This window comes from Talaromyces amestolkiae (genome assembly GCF_001896365.1).
Source record: "Talaromyces amestolkiae strain CIB chromosome Unknown scaffold18.1, whole genome shotgun sequence".
Lineage (NCBI taxonomy): Eukaryota > Fungi > Ascomycota > Eurotiomycetes > Eurotiales > Trichocomaceae > Talaromyces > Talaromyces amestolkiae.
Window position 1 is genome coordinate 425,557 of NW_024468054.1, and position 20,236 is coordinate 445,792.

Genomic DNA, 20,236 nt, shown 5'->3' on the forward strand with positions numbered 1-20,236 from the left:
TCAATAACGTCTTGGTAAGCAGCACTTTGAAGCGGACGAAATAGCAGGATAGGGCGCCAGAGAGGTCGAATACGGAGAGTATGAAGATGCGGATGGGGTAGGTGAGGGGTGCTTTGTAAAATTTTTGAGGCATTTTTCTCAATTGTACAGATCTGCTCAATGATTTTAAGATGTGGTTGATGGTGATAAATGAAGGGATAGAGATAGGTCCATGGCCCCCGATAATGAAGACCTTATCTATTCTAGTTTAGCGTTACTGCCTTAAGTATCAGGCACTAACTCGCATCTTTTTTTTATCAACTTCCATCTTCAACTTTCCTTCTCGACTACCTACAAATCTATCATCTCGGTCAACAATAGCGCAGGCATCTGCATGAAATAGATTTCATCGATGATTATAACATCCTTGATCCATGAAAACTACTTCCTTATTAATCTCGACGAGCGTAGATTGATAAGAGATCACCCGGCCACCCCGGCAGAGACTTACCCCTGAGCCGCCCCCAGAACAGGCTTAGTGAATGAAACCACGGGGGCACACTAACCTGATAGCCAGGGATCACGGTGTAACTGGCACGTTGCTAGGCCACATGCCGTTAGCCATTGCTCGCATTTAGTATCATCCAGTCATTTTCTGTTTTTCAAGAAACTGGTCAACATGTCTTTGTTTGGCGGGGTCGTATGGTCTTGTCAGTCTTGACTAGGGCTACCTACATGCACGTTTCAATGCGCAGATCATCCTAGCCTCAATGTCACCGTTTCCTACATAGAATAGTACTATTTAAGGGCCCGATAGCCCTCGTAAGTCTACAGACTGGCGCAATCACAAGGGTAATCGTCCGTCAAAATGCTCAGCGCAATCGTTCTCACGGCCAGTCTGCTCGCTGCACCAGCTCTCGCTGATTTAGAGTCTGTGACAAGCAGTGGCCGCGATCGAACCTACTGGGTCCACGAGCCGGATGATTTTGAAGATGGACAAATATACCCGGCAATCATTGCGTTCCATGGCAGTAGTGGGATAGGCTTCAACATTGATGGATTTGCCATGGAGGCTGATGTGCGATTGTCATTGCCTGCAATTCCGACTGCCTATTCTTCTGACGTGAGTTTTCTCTCAAATAAAACGATCTCAGTCGAAAGGGACCTGAAATCTATATAGCGATACTTCATCTACCCCGACGGCGTAAACGGCTACTGGGCTGGACCTACATACGCCAACGTCTCCGTAGCCGAAGACCTGCAATTCGTTAGCGACCTGATCGACGACATCAAGTCCAAATACAGCATCGACGGCAATCGTATCTATGCGACTGGGTTATCGAATGGAGGCGGATTCGTGGGAACCATTGCATGCAGTGAAGTTGGTGGACAATTCGCTGCTTTGGCGCCCGTTGCTGGATCATTCTATACGGATGTTAATGGTACGGAGTGTACGCCTGCAAGGTCACCATTGCCAATTCTTGAGATTCATGGTGGGAGTGATCAGACGGTGTTTTATGAAGGAGGTGAGGGTGAAGGGGGACCTTTGCCAGCTATTCCTACATGGTAAATTTTCCTAACTGAGTAATAGCATCATAGTATTAACGAATTCTAGGCTTGGATACTGGCAGCAACGAAATGGATGTACTTCCAACTCTACGGTAGACAGTGACAGTGGTAACGTGCATCACACATCGTGGATCTGTGGCGGGCAAAACGGAACATTGCAGCACTGGAAGGTTGATGCGAATGGTATGCTATTCCTGAAAAAGGTATTGAATAAGTCCCAGCTTACAATTCTAATTTAGGACACGACTGGCCTTCGAAAACGATCAACTTTGACATGTTGGCGGCAGGAATGGGTCCCCAGCCAATTGAGGCAAATGATATTGTGACCGAGTTTTTTGATCAATTCTCCCTTTCTGATTAGCCGGGATGGATTTCTAGGAGCATTTCATTAGCCTATGCTATCGTGACCCTGGGAAGGGATCAGAAACAAATGGCTGAGTCTTTGTTAGTTAAGTAGACATCCATCAATTCCAACATCTTGTACTATTCCAGTCTCAAAATCAGGCCATTCCTATCCATCCAAGAAAACGAGATGAACCCTTGAATTAATGTGTATTCTTCTACGATCTATGTATGAATATTCGACCATCACTGAACCGCGTTGAGATGGACCTCTATATACAGAACCCTAACCCTATTTCATCTACTAGCTTATGCGACAGTAAGCACTAGGACAGGCAGCCGTCATTACTTGTATGTTCTATCCCATCATCGACTATTCTCATACATCTGTAATTAGTGGCCTCACAAAGTTTCGTTCCATCCCATATATGTACAATCATAGCAATGGAACACTCCAATACAAAATCACAGCGTGGTGAAAGGGTGATACCTGCTAGTCGACGACGAGACAAGCCGCAGCTGTCTTGCAACTTGTGCAGACGGAGAAAGTAATTATTATCATCATCACGATCCAATACTTAACATTTCTCAAAGCTGACAAGTGCCTCAGATTAAAATGCGATCGAAACAGCCCTTGTGAAAGTTGTGTTCGCCGAGGCCTTTCTTTCTCTTGCGCGTATCCGGTACGTAGTATAGAGTCAGATAGTGCAATTTCTTCGCAGGGAAAGCAGGCCGATATTACAGATCGTATCAGTCAATTGGAAAGACTGGTTGTGACATTGATGAATTCGCGCAGTGATTCGAGACAGACGAATGTGCTACCAGGGTCTTTCGCAGCTATTTCAGACCTTCCCAAGGATAGTGATGGAACTAATCCTGATAACTCCAGTCCTGTTGGCCGTATAGTCTTGGATGCGAGCTCATCAAACTATGTGGAGAGTATTCACTGGAGTGCCATTCTAGACGGTGTACGGTATTGTATGATGCAAATATTGATGATTTTTTCACTAACATCGACAGATGGCGGAGCTCAAGGATTCCTTGACAGACAATCGTGACCAGAAACATCAGATCCATGAATTACCGCATACATCGGATGCTCATCGGCCCGCAATTCTGTTTGGTTCTTATCGTTCTGCTACCAGAGAAGAATTGCTGGCCTCTCTTCCACCACGGCAGGTAGTTGATCACCTCGTGGCTTATTTCTTTAAACATGATATCATTGCAACGAGTATGTAATAATTTATGCTAATTCCTTAATCGAGCTAATTTTTATAGCGATCATTCACGGTCCAGTGTTCATGAAGGAAGTGAGTTCACACAGTCCGTTTATGGCGTCAAGATGCTCGTATTTGACAACTACCAGTATGAGCAATTCTGGAAGCATCCTTTCCAAATATCTATCATCTGGATTGGCCAACTATTTGCAATTATATCTCTAGCATCATGTCACAGAGATCGACACGTCCCGACACCTCCAGACCTTCTCCGTTTTGAGCAAACGTACTGCGAAAAGATCGTGCAATGCCTCGTTTTGGGAAACTATTCTTCGGGTCCACGATATACCCTGGAGACTTTTATCCTCTATCTCGACATCAAATATCTGCATTACGAAGCCAATCGCATCGAGACCTGGTTTGTTCTGGGTCTTATTGTCCGCTTAGCATTGCGCATGGGCTACCACCGAGATCCTTCTCATTTCCCTCAGATATCACCTTACGAAGCAGAGATGAGGCGGAGGACATGGGCATATATTGTTCTCTATGACATTCTCATGTCTGGACACGTCGGTCTTCCGCGGATGATTCACGAAGAACAAGCTGATACTGCCGAACCGCGCAATTTGTATGATGAAGATTTTGACTGTAACAGCACGGTGTTACCACCCGCCATACCCGACGCGATCATTACTCCTGTCATTTTTCTTCTTTCGAAGAAGCGGGTGGCTTCTATTTATGGAATGATATGTGACCTGACTACCTCGGCGAATCCGAAACCTCCCTACGATCAGGTTCAGCGTCTACATGAACTTCTCGACGAGGCATATTCTAGTATCCCTGCAACTCTAAGATGGGAAGCAATATCCATTTCACCTCCTAATACTCCTCAGCTCATTCTACGCCGAATATTTCTTAGAACTCTGCTACATACCGCGAAATGCATTTTACACCAAAAACATATGCTCCTAGCACGTACCGACCACCGCTACGCAGCCTCTCAATCGATCTGTTTAGACGCCGCGATTGAGATTCTGTGCACTCAGAAAACTTTTCATCATGAGTTACAGCTAGGCGGAAGCCTATATGGGTTTATCTGGAAGATCCCGTCACTGCTGAACAGCGGCTTCTATCTTGCAACAACACTACTATGTTTATATGTCAAACTCAGTATTTCAGGCGAACCCTCACCGAAAAGTACCACAATGACAGAGAATCTACAACTAGATAGGGGTATACAAGCCTTGTACGATGCCTATATGATCTGGATGCAAGCAAGTCCTATTTCGAGTGAGTCTCAAATAGTTGTTGACACTATCCTTGATGTATTGCGAATGGTTAAACAGATGGGTATAAGCGCAGACTTGTTGGAAAACATCTCTTTTAATGGTATGTATCATTCCGCCATGTACCTAGGTACTTACAATGAGAAGAATTGGATGAACTAAGTTGAAGAGACTCACTAAGAACACGGATTGCGAACGACATGAAGGAAAAGCTGCCAACCTCATTCCGAGATTCGGATACTACTCCAGCAGATTCTATGCAGCTTGATCGAAGTTTCTTAGTATGTTTCTACTTTCTTGTAAAACTGCCCATCTTTTGCAACTTCCTGCTAACGCGCCCCAATTTGTTCAGTCACAGGAGTTCGATGGCGATGGGCAACAACACCTTCCATTTGAAACTTCCTGGTACGGTCTGGTAGACCCTCAAATAGAGGATCTGTTGTCTATGGACAGCGATACACACTTTCAAGATATTTTCGAGTTGAAGGGGGCTCAAGATGGTTTCTTAGAATAGACTTTTTGACACATTCGTGTTCGTTGGAAACGACACAGTTCTCCTCAGACGCACTATCACTTTTGCATCGGTGCTTGCCGGAAAAAAAGAATTGTTCTGCTTCTTGTGTGTAAGCTAGAGGGAAGTGTAACAGGACTTTTGTTAGACCCGGTACTAAAATATGCCAACAAGGAAGGGCGTGTAAAGGCTTTTTGAAATGATATAGCTTTATCTACTTGACTAGGGACCAAAATGGGAATGAAAGAATTGTGAGTAATCCAAATATTATTCTTCTTGATCCAGTCGTTTACTAATCTGGGAGCCGGATCATGTCAGGAAATAGAGAGCTGCAATCTTGGGTGACCTAGAAAAAAGCCACCCTGATGACTCGCGTGACAACATGTTGAGTCTCAAGAAATCCGTACATCAATTATGGGAAAAGATCGGCTCGCTCTACCTCATTCGGATAAACCAGATGGAAAGACCCTGAAAGTTGGATTCTACTGGCAAAAAAATGTTACAAGAGACACCTAGCGTTGATCTGTTGGATCAGCTGGAGTCTACTCGGAACCTGTATTCAGATGAAGACAAAATTCGATCACGGTTCCAACAGGGCGGCTCCTGCAGCCATCCGACATGACTCGTTCTGGGGATGCTATCACTTCTACCACTCCTGACCCGAAACGGCTTCCGCTGCCGGGTTGGGAACTGCTGGAGATGGCATGGCATCTTCAACGGGTTGCGGCCATGAGCGGAATTACCAAAGATAGCGGAAATCCCTACTATTTCGACGATGGTAGTTAAGGAATGTCCCTGATAGCTACTGTCGATGATTATCTATTTCTTTCTTGATAAGAGTCCCAGGATGAGTGTGTGAAGGATTCCGCTGGCTTAAATCTCTGTGTGCGTGTCGAGAATGAACATTGCAGCTAACTTATACTTTATGCTTATTTTAGCATCTGATGCTCTCCATCAAGTTTTTCCAATTGTAGTTTCAAAATTAGGGACCCGGAGTTAAACAGAAACGCCAGCGGAGGAACGGAGCTTAGGGCTTAGAGGGTATATCCACAGTAGAACCGTCTTATAACGAACAAAAGGCCATCCAGCATTTGAATCTGATATCCAAGCATTCAGATACGCGTAGGAACAGAGAGCATTCTAAAATAACAACTCGTGGCATATTCCTTAGTTTTATAGACCTTCTATCTGTTATAGATAGGTTCTGCTGATAGTTACTACGCATATCAATTGATATTAGGATATTCTGAACTACAACCAAAAACTAGAAATACAAACGTAATTATGCGTATTAGTGGGGATATAATAAGAACAACTGATAAGACTATCGGAATTAAGACCGTGTCTGAAACTAGGTAGTAATAGCATATACTCAGAACGGATGAACGGATTTAAAGTGTGCACATATAATCAGCATCAGAACAGGAACCCTACCCAGGTCGAAAATCAACACAATTTTTTTCTCTGACAACAATATGGTCTCTCTGCCAATAGTCCACGACTCCAACGCGAAAATCGCAACCAGCCTGCCTGCAGGCATGGTAGCCGTCTTCGTCGGAGCCACCAGCGGCATAGGCGAATACACCCTCAAAGCATTCGCACAGCAAACCACTACACCCACGATATACCTCGTTGGCAGATCCGACACAGCGGCAAAGCGTATCGTTGCCGAGTGCAAGGGCATCAACCCTGGCGGGAAATACATCTTCATCAAGTCGGATGTCAGTTTACTGAAGAATGTGGATGAAGTATGTGAGCAGATACTGGCGAAGGAGGATTCTATCAATCTTTTGTTTCAGACGCAGGGAACGATGGTTCTTGATAGTGAGTACTTCCTCCCAGTTTGAATTGGTATGGGCTAATGCCATACTTTCCCACGAACCAGAGACGTCAGAAGGTCTACCAATCGTATACGTCCTGCCCGTTACGTCTCGCATCCTGTTTGCAATCAACCTTCTCCCCGCCCTTCAAAAAGCACAATCCCTCCGCCGCGTCGTCTCCGTCTTTGCAGGCGGTTATGAAGGGTACTTTGATCACACCCAATGGTCCGAATTCGCAGCCAAGAAGCCAAGCAAATCCCGAGGCCATATAGCATCGATGATAACAATTGCAAACAATGTGATGGCTCGGCAAGCACCCGACGTCTCATTTATTCACATCTACCCGGGAGGCGTGAAAACGCCTTTTGGTAAGGATGCGAAAGGTGGTATGGCTGTGGCGAGGATGACATTTAATTTGTTTGGGTTTTTCTTTATCGACTACCTTCCTCCGGATGAGTGTGGTGCAAGAGAGTTGTATTGTGCTACTAGTGCTCGGTTTCCGGCCGCAGCTGCAGCTGCTGTGACTGATGGGGTGCCTCTTTCAAACAGCGTTACCGTTGCTAGAGGCACGGATGGTAGGCCCGGCAGTGGCAGCTATACTATCAACTTTGACGCTGAGAACGTCTCTTTTGATGTTGACAAGCATCTGGCTCGGGCCCGGAGGGATGGGATGGAAGAGAATCTGTGGGCGCATATCCTGCAGGAAATTGAACAAGCTACAGGAAAATCTCGTTGATTCAGTAGAGTCCAGATGCTGGACGAGACATTTTGGTCTTATTTACTTTTGCGTTTGATTTGATACTCTGTATTTACTATCATGTAATAGGATTTTGAAGAGATTTTTTATCCAGCTGGTTCATTGATGTTTGAAACCTTCAAGCTATATCGGCTTCAAAGGTAATTCCATCTAAATAGTACCCTGACCAGCGCTAGACGGCACAGTGCTCTTGATAGAGGTATACGCAGCAGCACTAGCAACATTCTTCCCCTCAAAGTCCACCAAGAAAGCAGTATCAGCCTCATTGAAAGTTCCGGAGCTGCCAAAGCCATTGACCACACAGGCACGACCGAGATAAGTACTGCACACGGCATTTGTGGTCGCATCGGGCGAGGTGAACAGTTGGCCGTCCATGGGAGACTCAACAATGGTATTGATGTTTTGGAACACGTTAGCTTCGGCGAGGACCATGCCACCGCTACCGATCTCGAAGGCGTGGCCGGTGGAGTCGTACCAGTAGTTGTTGACCTAGAACAATTTAGTACACATAATCTGACTGAGGTAAGGGGAGGACATACTGCGTGAAGTAAGGTGTTGCCCTGAATCTTGGGGCTGCGGCCACTAAAGTGGTAGATGTAGTTGCCCTTGAAAGTGACAAGATCGCTCGACCCATCGAGGTAGATACCCCAGTAAGTGTAGCCGTCGCATGTGGCGCTGTAGGAAGTGAGGCCGTCAAAGTAGGAGTTGGAGACGGTCACACGGTTGTCGGCACTGGTTCCTAGGACGAGGTGTTGACGACCAACACGTGCGGTCTGAATCATTAGTCAAATAAAATATTAATCTTGTCTCAGGGCCGTACCGTAACATGGTCGATCCAGACCAGATCAGCATCGTCGAGGGTGATGGCATCACCTCCCCAGACGTATTTGGCGTTGATATCGGTGATGGCAATGTTCCTATAACCTCTTAGCTTTTTGAGTTTGAAGTAATTGTACTGATACCCACTGAATGATGATATTGCTGGCACCGCTGACAATTCGCAAGCCCTTGCCCTTGATAATACCGCTGGTACCTTCACCAATGAGCGTCTTATGCGAGGCGACGGTAATACCGAGAACACCGGCATTGTCACTGGATTGTATAAGCAAGCGGTTTCCTCCATCTTCTCGTGAGACTTACTATGTCACCGAAACAGAAGGCGCACTTGGCTCGTAGTTGGTACACCAGCTATTCTGGTTGATAGCAAGCTGGCAGGCCGAAGCAGTACCCCAGGGAGCACATCCAGTGCTGGTTGTGGTGCCTTCAGTACCGGTGAAATCGAAGCTGTTGCAGAGTCAGTAAGTGATTCAAATGGGGGACATGCTTTACTCACGTCTTGTCCAAGACAATCACACGCGCAGATGAGTCTCCCAAATACGAAACCAGTTCGGCAGTCGTAGAAGGGTAGACTGGAGTGGCACTACCACCTCCAGTGACACCTTTGGCAAAGCCTTCTGCTGCACCAGTGACGCTGATAGCAGCTGCGCCTTCAAAGGCACAAGCAGCCAGTGCGCTGAGGAAATGAGTGTATCTCATGATTAAGTGTCGCTATTTTTCGGCCGACTTCGTGTCTGATGTGTTGAAAAGTGTATTGTTCGAGGATCTACGACCTTCTAATATATTTCAAGCCAAGAAAAAGCCGCGCAGCATCACATCGGAGTATCGCTCATTTTGGAAGTGCGTCCAAAGCCAAAAAATTCCGCCATACCGAGACCTCGTGGAGTTTTTCATCACTAGCATATCAACAGCAACCACTAGCACACTAATGCCGGTAGAACTGTTTCAACAGTACTCCACTACAGTAAACATGTCCCACATCGCAGCCCATATGCTGCGTATGTTCAAATTAAGCATAACAATTTACCGGAAACTAAGGGTGTTTCAGCAAGATGGAGTCTCTGATAGGTGGAATCATACCTGGCAGGGGCCGACTTGGCTGTCACTTGAGGTCATCTGAGCCCATCCTTGGATAATTATCTTCCGAATTTCGTCTAAATATCGATTTGTAAAGGGTAATTTTATTTATCAGGGGAGATAAAGTTCTTGAGAGTCTGTTAGGTCATCCACATCGCTCCACTCATATCTACACTCAGTGCTGGCATCCACTCCATACGGTATGCCGAAACCTTGGACCTTTAGCAATCTAGCTGAATCGCACCTAGATAGTTTGTATAGATTACTTCAGGGGAGATATGCCATTTGGAAAATCCACATTCAATTAAATAGCAGAGCCGAAGCCCTAATACGGAGTTAAATCGGTTTGATGCTCAAATCCGAGTACCCTACTGGTCAATCCTAGAGATATAGCAAGAGACTTAACTTAGTTCCAGGACAACACATGTTGTAAATTTGGTCCGGGTTGCCCAGAAACATAATAACGGGGTTTTCTGCAAGTATTTTGGTCGCATAAACCAGCTACTGATTCTCCCGCGCAATCTTGACGGATGAAAGCGCACAGAGCGGACGTTGTTGCTAAAAAGCAAAAACCTCATATTTTGTTGTTATCGAGTCATCAATTGCCTGGATGATCAAACTCGGCTTTTTATGGTTAATGTCTCTATCGAGATGCAAAGGGAGAAAAGTTAACCAGGATATTTTTCTACAGACACCTAGGAACCCGGTGGACGTAAAAGTAAAACCAAGACATTTTTTAGAACATCCACACAAGCTCCACCCTGGCGTACTACGTATGTTTTGGTGTTTCAAGTTTCAACCGTTCCAGCTAATATCTTATCAGATCCTGCAGGTTAAACCAAATTCAAATAAATTCAAAAGTGATGCATAGCTCGCTCGTAGAACAGCTCAAATCTACACAACAATCTTTCGTCTCTCTCGCTCTACACAGTGTGTGCTCCTGGTTGGTAACTAAGTCTTATGTACAATACTAGATCACCTAGTATATGCTTAACTCCATGGCGCCGTGTCTTCTGACATTAAAATACACTACAAATTACTTCTCAAGTGGTAGGCCAAAAGAGATTACCAAAGTCTGTTTAGGTCAAGAACATTCGAGTCGCACTCTGGAAATAGTTTCCTGTAGCGTACATGGCAAAGCATCCCTTTTGAATTATCGCTCTCAGACTAAGCCCTAAGAATGACTCCCTCGAATTTCATAGTGTAAACAACCCTAAGGGTTAGGGCTAATGCATCGGTATCCGGGCAGTTGACCGTACGTGAGCAGAATAGTACACTACACGCATTCATCTAATATATCTATCCTGTAGTCCTAAGTCGTCAATGAGTGCATTTTAGATACTCTATTAGATTCTCCGACTGTTGCTACGAGTCGAAGCGAGTCGTGATAAACCGAAAATAAGCATAAACTAGAGCTGCACGTTGACATCATGTGCTAGCCCTAATCTTTCATAGAGTCGCACACTGTCCAAGGTTTATATACACAGAAGAAAGACGAATGATCAGCAATGAATCTATATTTATAATATTTATATATGCATAGTAGTTAGCGCAACTCGGATCTCCGACCAACGTGATCTTTGTTAAAAACTTGACTGGCTGAAGCAGCGGTAGATGCGGCAGACCCCAATGTTTGTACGCAGTATATCATGTCACTCATATTACCGTCGCATATATTTCCCGCCGATAAATCCATCGGACTACCCGCCGACATCTTCCTTGCGAACCATGGAACCGTACCACTGGCCGCCAAAGTTTTCTTTTTGCAACGGTTGCTGTCGCCTATCGTGACTTCTGCCTGTACCTAGACAGGTAGAGTCATTAACCTATATACGGCCCGGCCCCATTTCTTTCTTCTTTTTCGTGTCATCCTCTTTTATCATCTTCTCTTTATTCTATAGATTACTTATATCCCGCGACAGTCTCGAAAAAAAGGAATGAACACGTATATGGAGTACGAACCTTCATTCGCCGCATGAAGTCAATGTGCGCCACCGCCGTCGCATCGCCACCAGATACGGTTATGCCGCTATAACAGCAACAGGCGCCCATCGACGCTATATTCCGATTATATACTACGTATAATCAATCTCGATCTACTGCGACTATATACTCAGCCATAAAATGGCAACATCCCAATTCACAAGTCCCCTAGCCGTGGACACTATCCAAACACCCCGGCGCAAAACCCTCAGCACTCCACCCGATACCCCGGTATACCAATCAGACCATGAATCGCCCGCCCCGAAGAAGAAGAATGGCCAAAAGCCTATAGTTGAGTTCCCATATGACTTGGAAGTCGTGCGCGACAGCGACGGCGCATCTGTCGAGTTTGGGCGCGGGGTATGGAGCAAAGTCTACAAAGCGACTTCGAGTATGTCTACCGGGAGACCGATGATGATGACGCCACCTTCGTCGCCAACTATATCGACGTCAACAAAGAGCAGCCGCGTTGTCGCAGTCAAAGCTCCGCTAAGGCGCGATGCGCATCCAATTCTGCGTGCGGAAGCGCACATCCTCAGCCGGATTGCCTCTACTTCTGGCGCCGACGAGGAAAGGGATTACGTAGTGCCCTTTTTCGGGTACATACCCTCATCGAACGCGCTCGTCCTCCAGGCCCTCCCACTCTCCTTATCGACACACATCGAGACATGCGCCGACTACGCACGCAAGCATTTCTCGACGAGAACAATGTTTGATCCCGTCACGCCTCATTGGCGCGAGCTAGCGACGCAATTGATCAAAGGGCTTGACTGGCTACATACCGAAATTGACGTAGTGCATGGCGATATTAAGCCGCACAATATTCTCCTCAGACCACGCCAAACTCTTACCTCCAGTGAGGAGGCAGGGGCAGGGGTTGAGATGGAGTATGAGGCTCTATACGCTGACTTCTCATCGGCGCACTTCATCTCATCCGCCAACACAGAAGAATGTGCGACAGGAGAAGGCGCTTTAACACCCCCATTCGCAGCCCCCGAGCTTCTTACCCTCAACGCAATGAAATCCTCCGCACCACTCTCAACGCCCGCTTCAGACGTATTTGCGCTTGCGCTCACGCTGCTGGCCGCTGCGACGGGCGATGTGCTCGTCTACAGCGGCACAACAAGCGCAATGCAACGACTCGCAATGTCTCGCGAAGGATGGCGCGCATTGGATTACGTGCGCAGTGGCGCGAATGCGTCGAGACTAGGAAGGGGGAGAGATGGGTTTGTGGGGAGGGTTATCCAAGGCGGGATTGTGAGGGAGGTTGAGGAGAGGGTTACGGCGCGGGAGTGGTTGGACATGTTTGTTTGATCTTTTCTTCTATTTCGGATTTTATGTTTTTTATACCCCTTTTGACTTGATGATGGATATTTTGAAATGATGTATGGTGATATGACGATAGACTGCATTAGACGGCGTTTCCTTCTACAGAAAATATTACTGATAGACTTTTGACCAACGACATGTATCATATTTCACGATTTAGCAAGATTTAGCGTTGTAAAAGTGTAAATCTAAAGTTTAGCCTTTTGCAAAGACCTCTTGAGCCTCTTTTCAACAGCCTCCAAATACACACTCGTCGTCACCCACGCCTCACGATCCTTGCGTCCGCGCGCCAATGCCAAATCCTTGGTCATAATCTCGTCCTCGTTCACGGTATCAATGCAAGCCTGCTCCAATGCTTCGGCGAACGTGACCACTTCGGGGGTTCCGTCGACTTTACCGCGCTGAATCAGGCCGCGGGTCCACGCGAAGATGGAGGCGATCGGGTTGGTGGATGTTTCGCGACCCTTCTGGTGTTCGCGGTAGTGGCGGGTGACAGTGCCGTGGGCGGCTTCGGATTCGAATGCGCTGCCGTCGGGGGTGGCGAGGGTGGAAGTCATAAGGCCTAGAGAGCCGAAGCCTTGGGCGACGATGTCGGATTGAACATCTCCGTCGTAGTCTTTAACAGTCAGCTTGAGTTGTATTGACAAAATAAAAGAAAGGGGGCGCACTCTTCATGGCAATGACGAATCCGCCCTCGCTCTTGATCATCTGAGCAACCATGTCGTCGATAAGACGGTGCTCGTACCAAAGGCCCTTGGCCTCAAAGTCCTTCTTGTAATCCTTCTCATAAATCTCCTGGAAGATATCCTTAAATCGTCCGTCGTACTTCTTGAGGATAGTGTTCTTGGTACTCATATACAAGGGCAACTCCTTGAGAAGAGCCATCTTGAAACTGGAGTGAGCGAATCCGATAATCGACTCATCTGTGTTGTATTGGGTTTGCGCAACACCGGGGCCGGTGAAGTCGTAGACCTTGATACGCTCTGGCTCGCCGCCTTTGGGGGTGAAGATGACCTCGAGGGTTCCTTCGCCGGGGATGACTTGGTCCTTGGCGCGGTATTGGTCGCCAAAGGCATGACGGCCGATGATAATGGGTTGTTTCCAGCCGGGGACGAGACGGGGGATGTTGTCGATGACAATTGGTTCACGGAAGACGGTCCCATTCCTATGAACGTTAGACGATACTTCAAATGAGGTACGTACAACTTACAGAATGTTTCGGATGGTACCGTTGGGGGAAAGCCACACTGAGACGTCAGCTTGATTCACAAACAGATTCAATCGGCATACTCTTCTTCAAGTGGAATTCCTTCACACGAGCCTCATCAGGAGTAATGGTGGCGCACTTGACACCGACTCCATACTTCTTAATAGCCTCGGCGGCGTCGATGGTAACCTGATCATCGGTCTGGTCACGATATTCAAGACCCTAGAGCGTGTAAGCATTGAGTAGAAAAAGGAAATTGCAAGACATACCAAGTCGTAGTATTTCAAGTCAATGTCGAGATATCTAGCAGTTGTTAACGCCTATCCAATTGGCGCAAAACGTTGACTTACGGGGTAATAAACTAGATATCATTAGTACACCATGTATACATACAGCCAATAACATACCTTGTCTTTAATATCCTGCCAGATAATTCTGGTCATCTAGATCAAAGTCAATACAAATCGGTCACCGGTCAGGCTATCTGCATATGATGCATCAACGTCGGATATGGACAGCATCGGAATCGCATTGATTGGTGAGGATAAGCTGAGGGGCCAAAACACTCCAGCCCCGCGTCCGATGCTGTCTTTATTCCTTAAAACGAACACATCCGAGTTTTGAAATTCAACAGAAATAAGTATCGTACCTCATCGCCATCGAGCTCGACAACCGGGTTCTTGACTTTGATCTTCGACACCTGCGAAGCCATCGTGCGGATATGGGTGGAGAACACCGAGGAATTCGACTGGGCCGAGGAAGATGCAAGGACAGGACGGAGAGTGGTAGCAACGGGTCTGGCAATGGCTCGGGATACAGCGGTCGTGGAATAGGGAGAAGATAAAGATGAGGAAGAAGAAAGAATGGATCGACGAGCGCACGATGAAGACGCGGCGGACAGGGAAGAAACGCCGCGCAGGGCGAGGGCGGAGGTATTCCGAAGCTGCATGCTGAACGAGAAATCAAACGTTACCCGACGGGCAATGTCGGATGCTGGACTGTCGATGAGTCTGTTGAGAATTAGGACAACAGGAAGAGGTCAGTAAGAGAAAAGGCAAAGCCGCAACCGAGGGAGTTGTTCGGTTACTGCACGCGCTGTTTGAGCTTGGTTGGTGCGGAGATCCGTTCCCCTCTTTCAGCAAATGCCAGTAGAGACAGACTACTAGCAAGCACTGGCAGAGATGACTATTTATGATATGCAGCAAATAGCCAGCGCTTGATATATCCGATATGGAGAATATGGAGTGCAGAGAATGACAACAACAACAGAGGGGATTAGTGACGTACTCGTAGCGAAACTGACTTCCCAGACCGGGCGACCGGATATTTTCAGATACTTGCACAAGCTTGAAAAGCACGAACACAGAATATCCAGTCACTTGACACGCACACGACAGGCAGATCCTTAAGCTCTCTTATTTAATTAACTCATGCGACAATCAATGCTGAGAATATTTTCAAAGAGTCACTCTCGAGCTCCCGTGGGGAACTTTTCGCCGAAGCCGGAGGATATCAATGTGGGCCTGAGGTTTGACGGAGTTGGCGCTTTCCTCCGCGGATCCTCTCTACACAGTACGCAAGTATACTCTGTGACTACTATGTAGGGTGTTGCTGTCTATCGAAAAAGCGAATTGATTCAGGACGTGACTCATGTGTTTTCTTTTACTTTGATTATACTACGTATATACGTAGTCTGACGGCTGAAGAGCATCGACCCCTCACGATTCAGCCGAATATCGGATTTAGCATCCGTTGTACATTCAATGCTACTCTCTCTATAGTAACCCTTGCAATGCACCATCCAGAGAACGCGCTTCGATCAATGGCGCAGAACCAGGCAACGCCGGCAGTCCAATTCGATTGTGCCATACAACCTGCATCCCAACAGCCGCCGCTCCAACGACATCGCCGCTGCTACCAGCGACAAAGATGGCTTCATCCGGCTCGACACCCAGAGCCGAAAGAATAGCCTGGTATGTATCTGGATGAGGTTTGTAGAAGCCGACTTCCTCAGCAGTGACAAATGCATTGAACATCGATGACTCTGCGGTCTCGCATCTCTGTAGTGCGCGCCGGCCTAGCTCGATGGAGCAGTTCGATACTACTCCCAAGGCATACCCCTTTCCTTTCAGCTTTTCAAGAGTTTGTTTGGCTTCTGGCCATGGCTGCAGTCCATCCCAGTTGTCGATCAAATGAGTTGGCGCTGTTTCTGGAAGACCGACGTCTTTGGCGGAAGTGCGGACGAGTTCTTCATAAGGCTGGTATGCGCCGCATCCAAAGGTCAGTTCGAGGTATCGTCTTCGCCATTTGTAGCCTTGCTCAGGGTTGTCATTTGCTGCCTTGTCCCATAGACTCCAGCTGTCGAGGAGCGCTGTGAGGAGGTCGAAGATGACTGCTCGGATGGGCATGATGGTAGTGTTGGGGGTGTATGGCAGCACCTAGAGAGCGGACCAGAGGGCTTTATATCTTAGCTGACTCCATTTGCAATTAAACATCTCTTACTTGTAGAGGCGTAGAAAAGAGTAGATGTCGCTTGAGAAGATCTCGTTCCGGCGCACCTCATCGGGAATAGCGCCGACCCATGATATCAGAGTCACCACCTGAGACTTTCTAACCACATCAATTGCGATGAGTCTTTTTTAATTGTCTGCAGGAATATGAATATTTTCTGAAAATACACAAACGGTATCAGATGGAAAAAACAAGACCGATCAATGTACAAACCAGCTCCACCTCGCCCGAAATTGACCAACATCACTCGCGCCCGCTCAGGTTGCAAAGAATGCAGGAGACGACGTGTGAAGGTATGTTTTTTTCAATATCAGAGAAATCAGACTGACAAAATTAGTGCGATGAGAAGAAGCCCTCTTGTGGAGCATGCATGCGACGCGGTAGGACTTGTGAAGCAGTTCAGCCCAGTCTCAAATTTCACAACGCTTTTCAACAATCGCCGAATCCAAAGGCCTGCAGTATAACGCCAAAATCAAAAAGAGCTGATCGTCATGACGGCGATTCAGTTAATCGTTCTCGACAAGGACATCCCGCACTACCCAAGTCAGATCTCGTGCGGTCCTTGAATCGTTCTGAGAATGAGCTCTACTACCTAACTCACTGGGGCGGCTCGTGCCTGCAAGCTCTTGATTGCTGTTTCCAGAGGATGACCCACGCTGACAATACCAACCAATTACTCAAACATTCCATCCTGGCCTTGTCAGCGTGTAATCTGAGTCGATCTCGCCCTGAGCAAGAAAGTACTAGAAAAGACACCACCCTCACATATCGGCCGCATCGCCAACACCAAGCCACAAGCCAGTATTACTACACATCCGCACTAGGCCAAGTCGCAAAAATCATCAGCAGCGACGCTTCACCATGGCAAACATCTCAAGAGACACTTCTAGCTGTACTGGTCGTCTTTTGCTACATCGAGTCTACGATGGGGACATTCCCCGGCTTTTATTGTCACGCACAGGGAATTGCGAAATTCATCCAGGCAACTGAATCCAAGAACACTCATGTAGCGACGACGACAGATATGGGCTATCGACTTTTATCAGCGTACCTTCATTCCCGATATCAGAGCTGGTGGCGCAGATTTCATTTTAGTTCGTTTGAGTATCAGTGTCGGCAGCCGAGTATGGCGTTGGCGGATGATGTGGTATCTATGCTATGGTCGGTTGATGCCAAAAGAACGCTGGTTACGGCGATACTATGTGAATCATATCGGTTGAATGTTATTGCTTCTTTGAGGCAATGGGAGGATCGGAATAGTGATGCATCTGAGTACATCTCAATGCTAGAAACTGAGTCGAGGAAATTAGATGACTGGGAATCGAGGCTTTTGCCCTATGAACTTCCGACTGAACCATCAAATAATACGGAAGATCTGTTCATGACTATCAGGCCAATGCCGTTCACCTCGCACGACAACGCCATGAACTACGCCTACTACGTCGTGGCTCGCATAATGCAATGCACTGACAATCTTTCCCCGTCTCTCCACACCGTCCAAGACGACACAAAAACAACAAAATACTGGCTAACAATCCTCCTCCGCATAATTGCCGGCCTCCAGAAACCCACCTGCACAAAATTAAATGTCTACTCAATTGGCATCTCCAGCTTACTGCTATCATGTCTCCCGCGCTGCCGTGATGTCTCAATTGGAAGCTGGGTCGAGGCTTGGTTGCTCGATTTATTAGCATCTTCGGTCTTGGAAGAGGGCAGTTTTCCTGTTGCGCAGGCACTAGCTGTTGCAGCGCTTGTCAATACTGAAAGAGATGCTGGAAATGAGATTTGTGCTATCGGGTTGGTGGAGGATGATGGCGGGGGTGGAGGGAAGTATGATTCGTATAGTAGTCAGTATATCGATAGGGTTGTTGTCAAGGGGTGGCAACGAGATCGGCCTGGTAATTGCTGGTCAAAGGAGGTTTCGTTGTGGGGAAGTAGCGATTTCTAGATTTAATGATCTGGGTATGGCTTTAAATCACGTACATAAGCGCCGTTTCAGTGCGACGCAAAAACTTCATGGTTTCCGTATTGGGTGCGCGAGAGCGAGACAGTGGATCTGGACTCGGATCAGCGAGCAAATGATCGATGACTGAATCGGGTGCTCCGGAGCGAGCTTTACAATACACGAAAGGAGGCATATCATACAAGTCTACATATATTGACCATCCCCACGTTCAATGTGAACGAACAATATCTATCCCAATCCACATAAATATATCTATATGCCCAGAAAGATAGAAGAAATGGCCTCCGAAAAAGAGCTACAACAATTCTACATTGGTCAGGACATCATTACAGTCCCCAAACCAGCCGCCATCCTCGACGCAGCAATCATCCGGCGTCATTGCCGGGAAATGCTCGAGACAATCCAGCTACTAAACGTCGGATTCAGAGCTCATATCAAATCCCACAAAGTAGATAGGATCCTTTCATACCACATAACAAATACCCGTGAATTAGGCTGATAAGGGGAAAACAGACAACACAAATAGCCAGCCTCCAAGTCAGCACAAACCCAACCCTCACCGCAAACTTCATCGTCTCAACAATCCTCGAGCTAGAAACGCTGCTCCCACTCCTGCTTCAATTCAAGGCCCAAAACCGCGCTTTCAACGTCCTTTACGGCATCCCACTCGCCCCTTCTCATGTCCAGCGCCTAGCCGAAATAGCTCTTGACCTGAGTGTCGCCGAGAGTATAAGCGTCATAATCGACCATCCCACTCAACTCGACCATTTGCAGCAATTCTGGTCTACTATCACAAAGCCGCCAGTGATTGGCGTATTCCTCAAGGTAGATACGGGATATCATCGCGCTGGCCTACCGCCTACAGCACTCAATAAATCGCATCTCGTCGAGAGAATCGTCGAGGCTGAGCGGGCAGGGGTAGTGAAGTTGCTAGGTGTGTATTCGCACAGTTCGCTAAGTTATGCGGCTACAACGCCCGAAGAGGCTATGATGCATTTGGTGAGTGAGATAGAGGGTTGTAAAGATGCTTTGAGGCTACATGCGAACCTTTTGTCACCAGTACCACTGGACAAGGGCAAGAAGAGGGAAGTAGTTATTAGTGTCGGTGCAACACCGCAAATTCTTTCGTCGAGATATCTGTTATTACCACACGGAAATGAGAGTCCCGAAGCAGCGGCCCTGAGACAAGCATTGAGAGTGCAGGAGATATCTCCCTCATTGGAAGTCAAGATTGAGTTCCACGCTGGTGTTTATACGTTACTTGACATGCAGCAATTCTCCACCAATGCATCCGTCTCTGCCGCTTTGTCTGAAAGAAGTCCCAAGACCGAAATAGCAATCTCAATCCTGACAGAGGTGTGTAGCATTTACAACGACGGCGAGCGCGAAACACCCGAAGCGCTTCTGGCGGCTGGAACGTTGGCGTTGGGCAGGGAGCCGTGTGCTTCATATTCCGGCTGGGGGGTCCTCTCATCTTGGAAGAGACAGACTTCAAATGACGACCGGCTGATTGTGGCGCGAATCAGCCAGGAACACGCCATCGTCTCCTACGAGTCTGGAGGCGACGGAAGAATCCCGCTATCAGTAGGCCAAATAGTCAAAATCTTCCCGAATCATGCTTGTGTCGCCGGCGCGTTCTATAATCATTACTTCGTCGTTGATTCTGAGCTCGATCCGAATGCTGCTAAGATCGTGGATGTGTGGGTTCGAGCCAAAGGGAGTGACGAGATTACAAGTCGATTATCGCGTTCTAGGAATCAGTAGAAAGAAAATGAAATCAATCATGCAAAATACCTAAAACTCTATGAATAGAAACAGCAGAAAAAGACACGACCCCAACTTCCT

The 20,236-nt window shown here is 47.2% G+C and overlaps 5 protein-coding genes across 5 annotated transcripts; 3 read left to right on the top strand and 2 right to left on the bottom strand.

Moving 5' to 3' along the window:
• Positions 1-847: 847 nt before the first annotated feature.
• BHQ10_008214 (uncharacterized protein) lies at positions 848-7,460 on the top strand (the record flags this gene model as incomplete). The annotated part of the gene is made up of 12 exons (XM_040880995.1): positions 848-1,102; positions 1,160-1,545; positions 1,595-1,731; positions 1,788-1,841; positions 2,522-2,573; positions 2,687-2,858; positions 2,911-3,121; positions 3,169-3,200; positions 3,257-4,397; positions 5,500-5,685; positions 6,399-6,728; positions 6,790-7,460. The coding sequence occupies 12 exons, from the start codon at positions 848-850 to the stop codon at positions 7,458-7,460; spliced, it is 3,627 nt and encodes a 1,208-aa protein (XP_040736716.1).
• Positions 7,461-7,631: 171 nt separating this feature from the next.
• Positions 7,632-9,017, bottom strand: BHQ10_008215 (uncharacterized protein; the record flags this gene model as incomplete). Its single annotated transcript, XM_040880996.1, has 6 exons — positions 7,632-7,970; positions 8,021-8,254; positions 8,302-8,398; positions 8,448-8,573; positions 8,622-8,765; positions 8,815-9,017. 6 exons carry the CDS (start codon positions 9,015-9,017, stop codon positions 7,632-7,634), a joined length of 1,143 nt encoding a protein of 380 aa, XP_040736717.1.
• A 2,502-nt stretch (positions 9,018-11,519) lies between these two features.
• BHQ10_008216 (uncharacterized protein) lies at positions 11,520-12,692 on the top strand (the record flags this gene model as incomplete). The annotated part of the gene is made up of 1 exon (XM_040880997.1): positions 11,520-12,692. The coding sequence occupies one exon, from the start codon at positions 11,520-11,522 to the stop codon at positions 12,690-12,692; it is 1,173 nt and encodes a 390-aa protein (XP_040736718.1).
• Positions 12,693-12,895: 203 nt separating this feature from the next.
• Positions 12,896-16,322, bottom strand: BHQ10_008217 (uncharacterized protein; the record flags this gene model as incomplete). Its single annotated transcript, XM_040880998.1, has 9 exons — positions 12,896-13,323; positions 13,376-13,872; positions 13,918-13,954; positions 13,998-14,136; positions 14,184-14,217; positions 14,265-14,275; positions 14,322-14,357; positions 14,564-14,924; positions 15,700-16,322. 9 exons carry the CDS (start codon positions 16,320-16,322, stop codon positions 12,896-12,898), a joined length of 2,166 nt encoding a protein of 721 aa, XP_040736719.1.
• A 2,346-nt stretch (positions 16,323-18,668) lies between these two features.
• On the top strand, positions 18,669-20,155 carry BHQ10_008218 (uncharacterized protein; the record flags this gene model as incomplete). Its single annotated transcript, XM_040880999.1, has 2 exons — positions 18,669-18,839; positions 18,905-20,155. The coding sequence occupies 2 exons, from the start codon at positions 18,669-18,671 to the stop codon at positions 20,153-20,155; spliced, it is 1,422 nt and encodes a 473-aa protein (XP_040736720.1).
• Between the last annotated feature and the right edge of the window lie 81 nt (positions 20,156-20,236).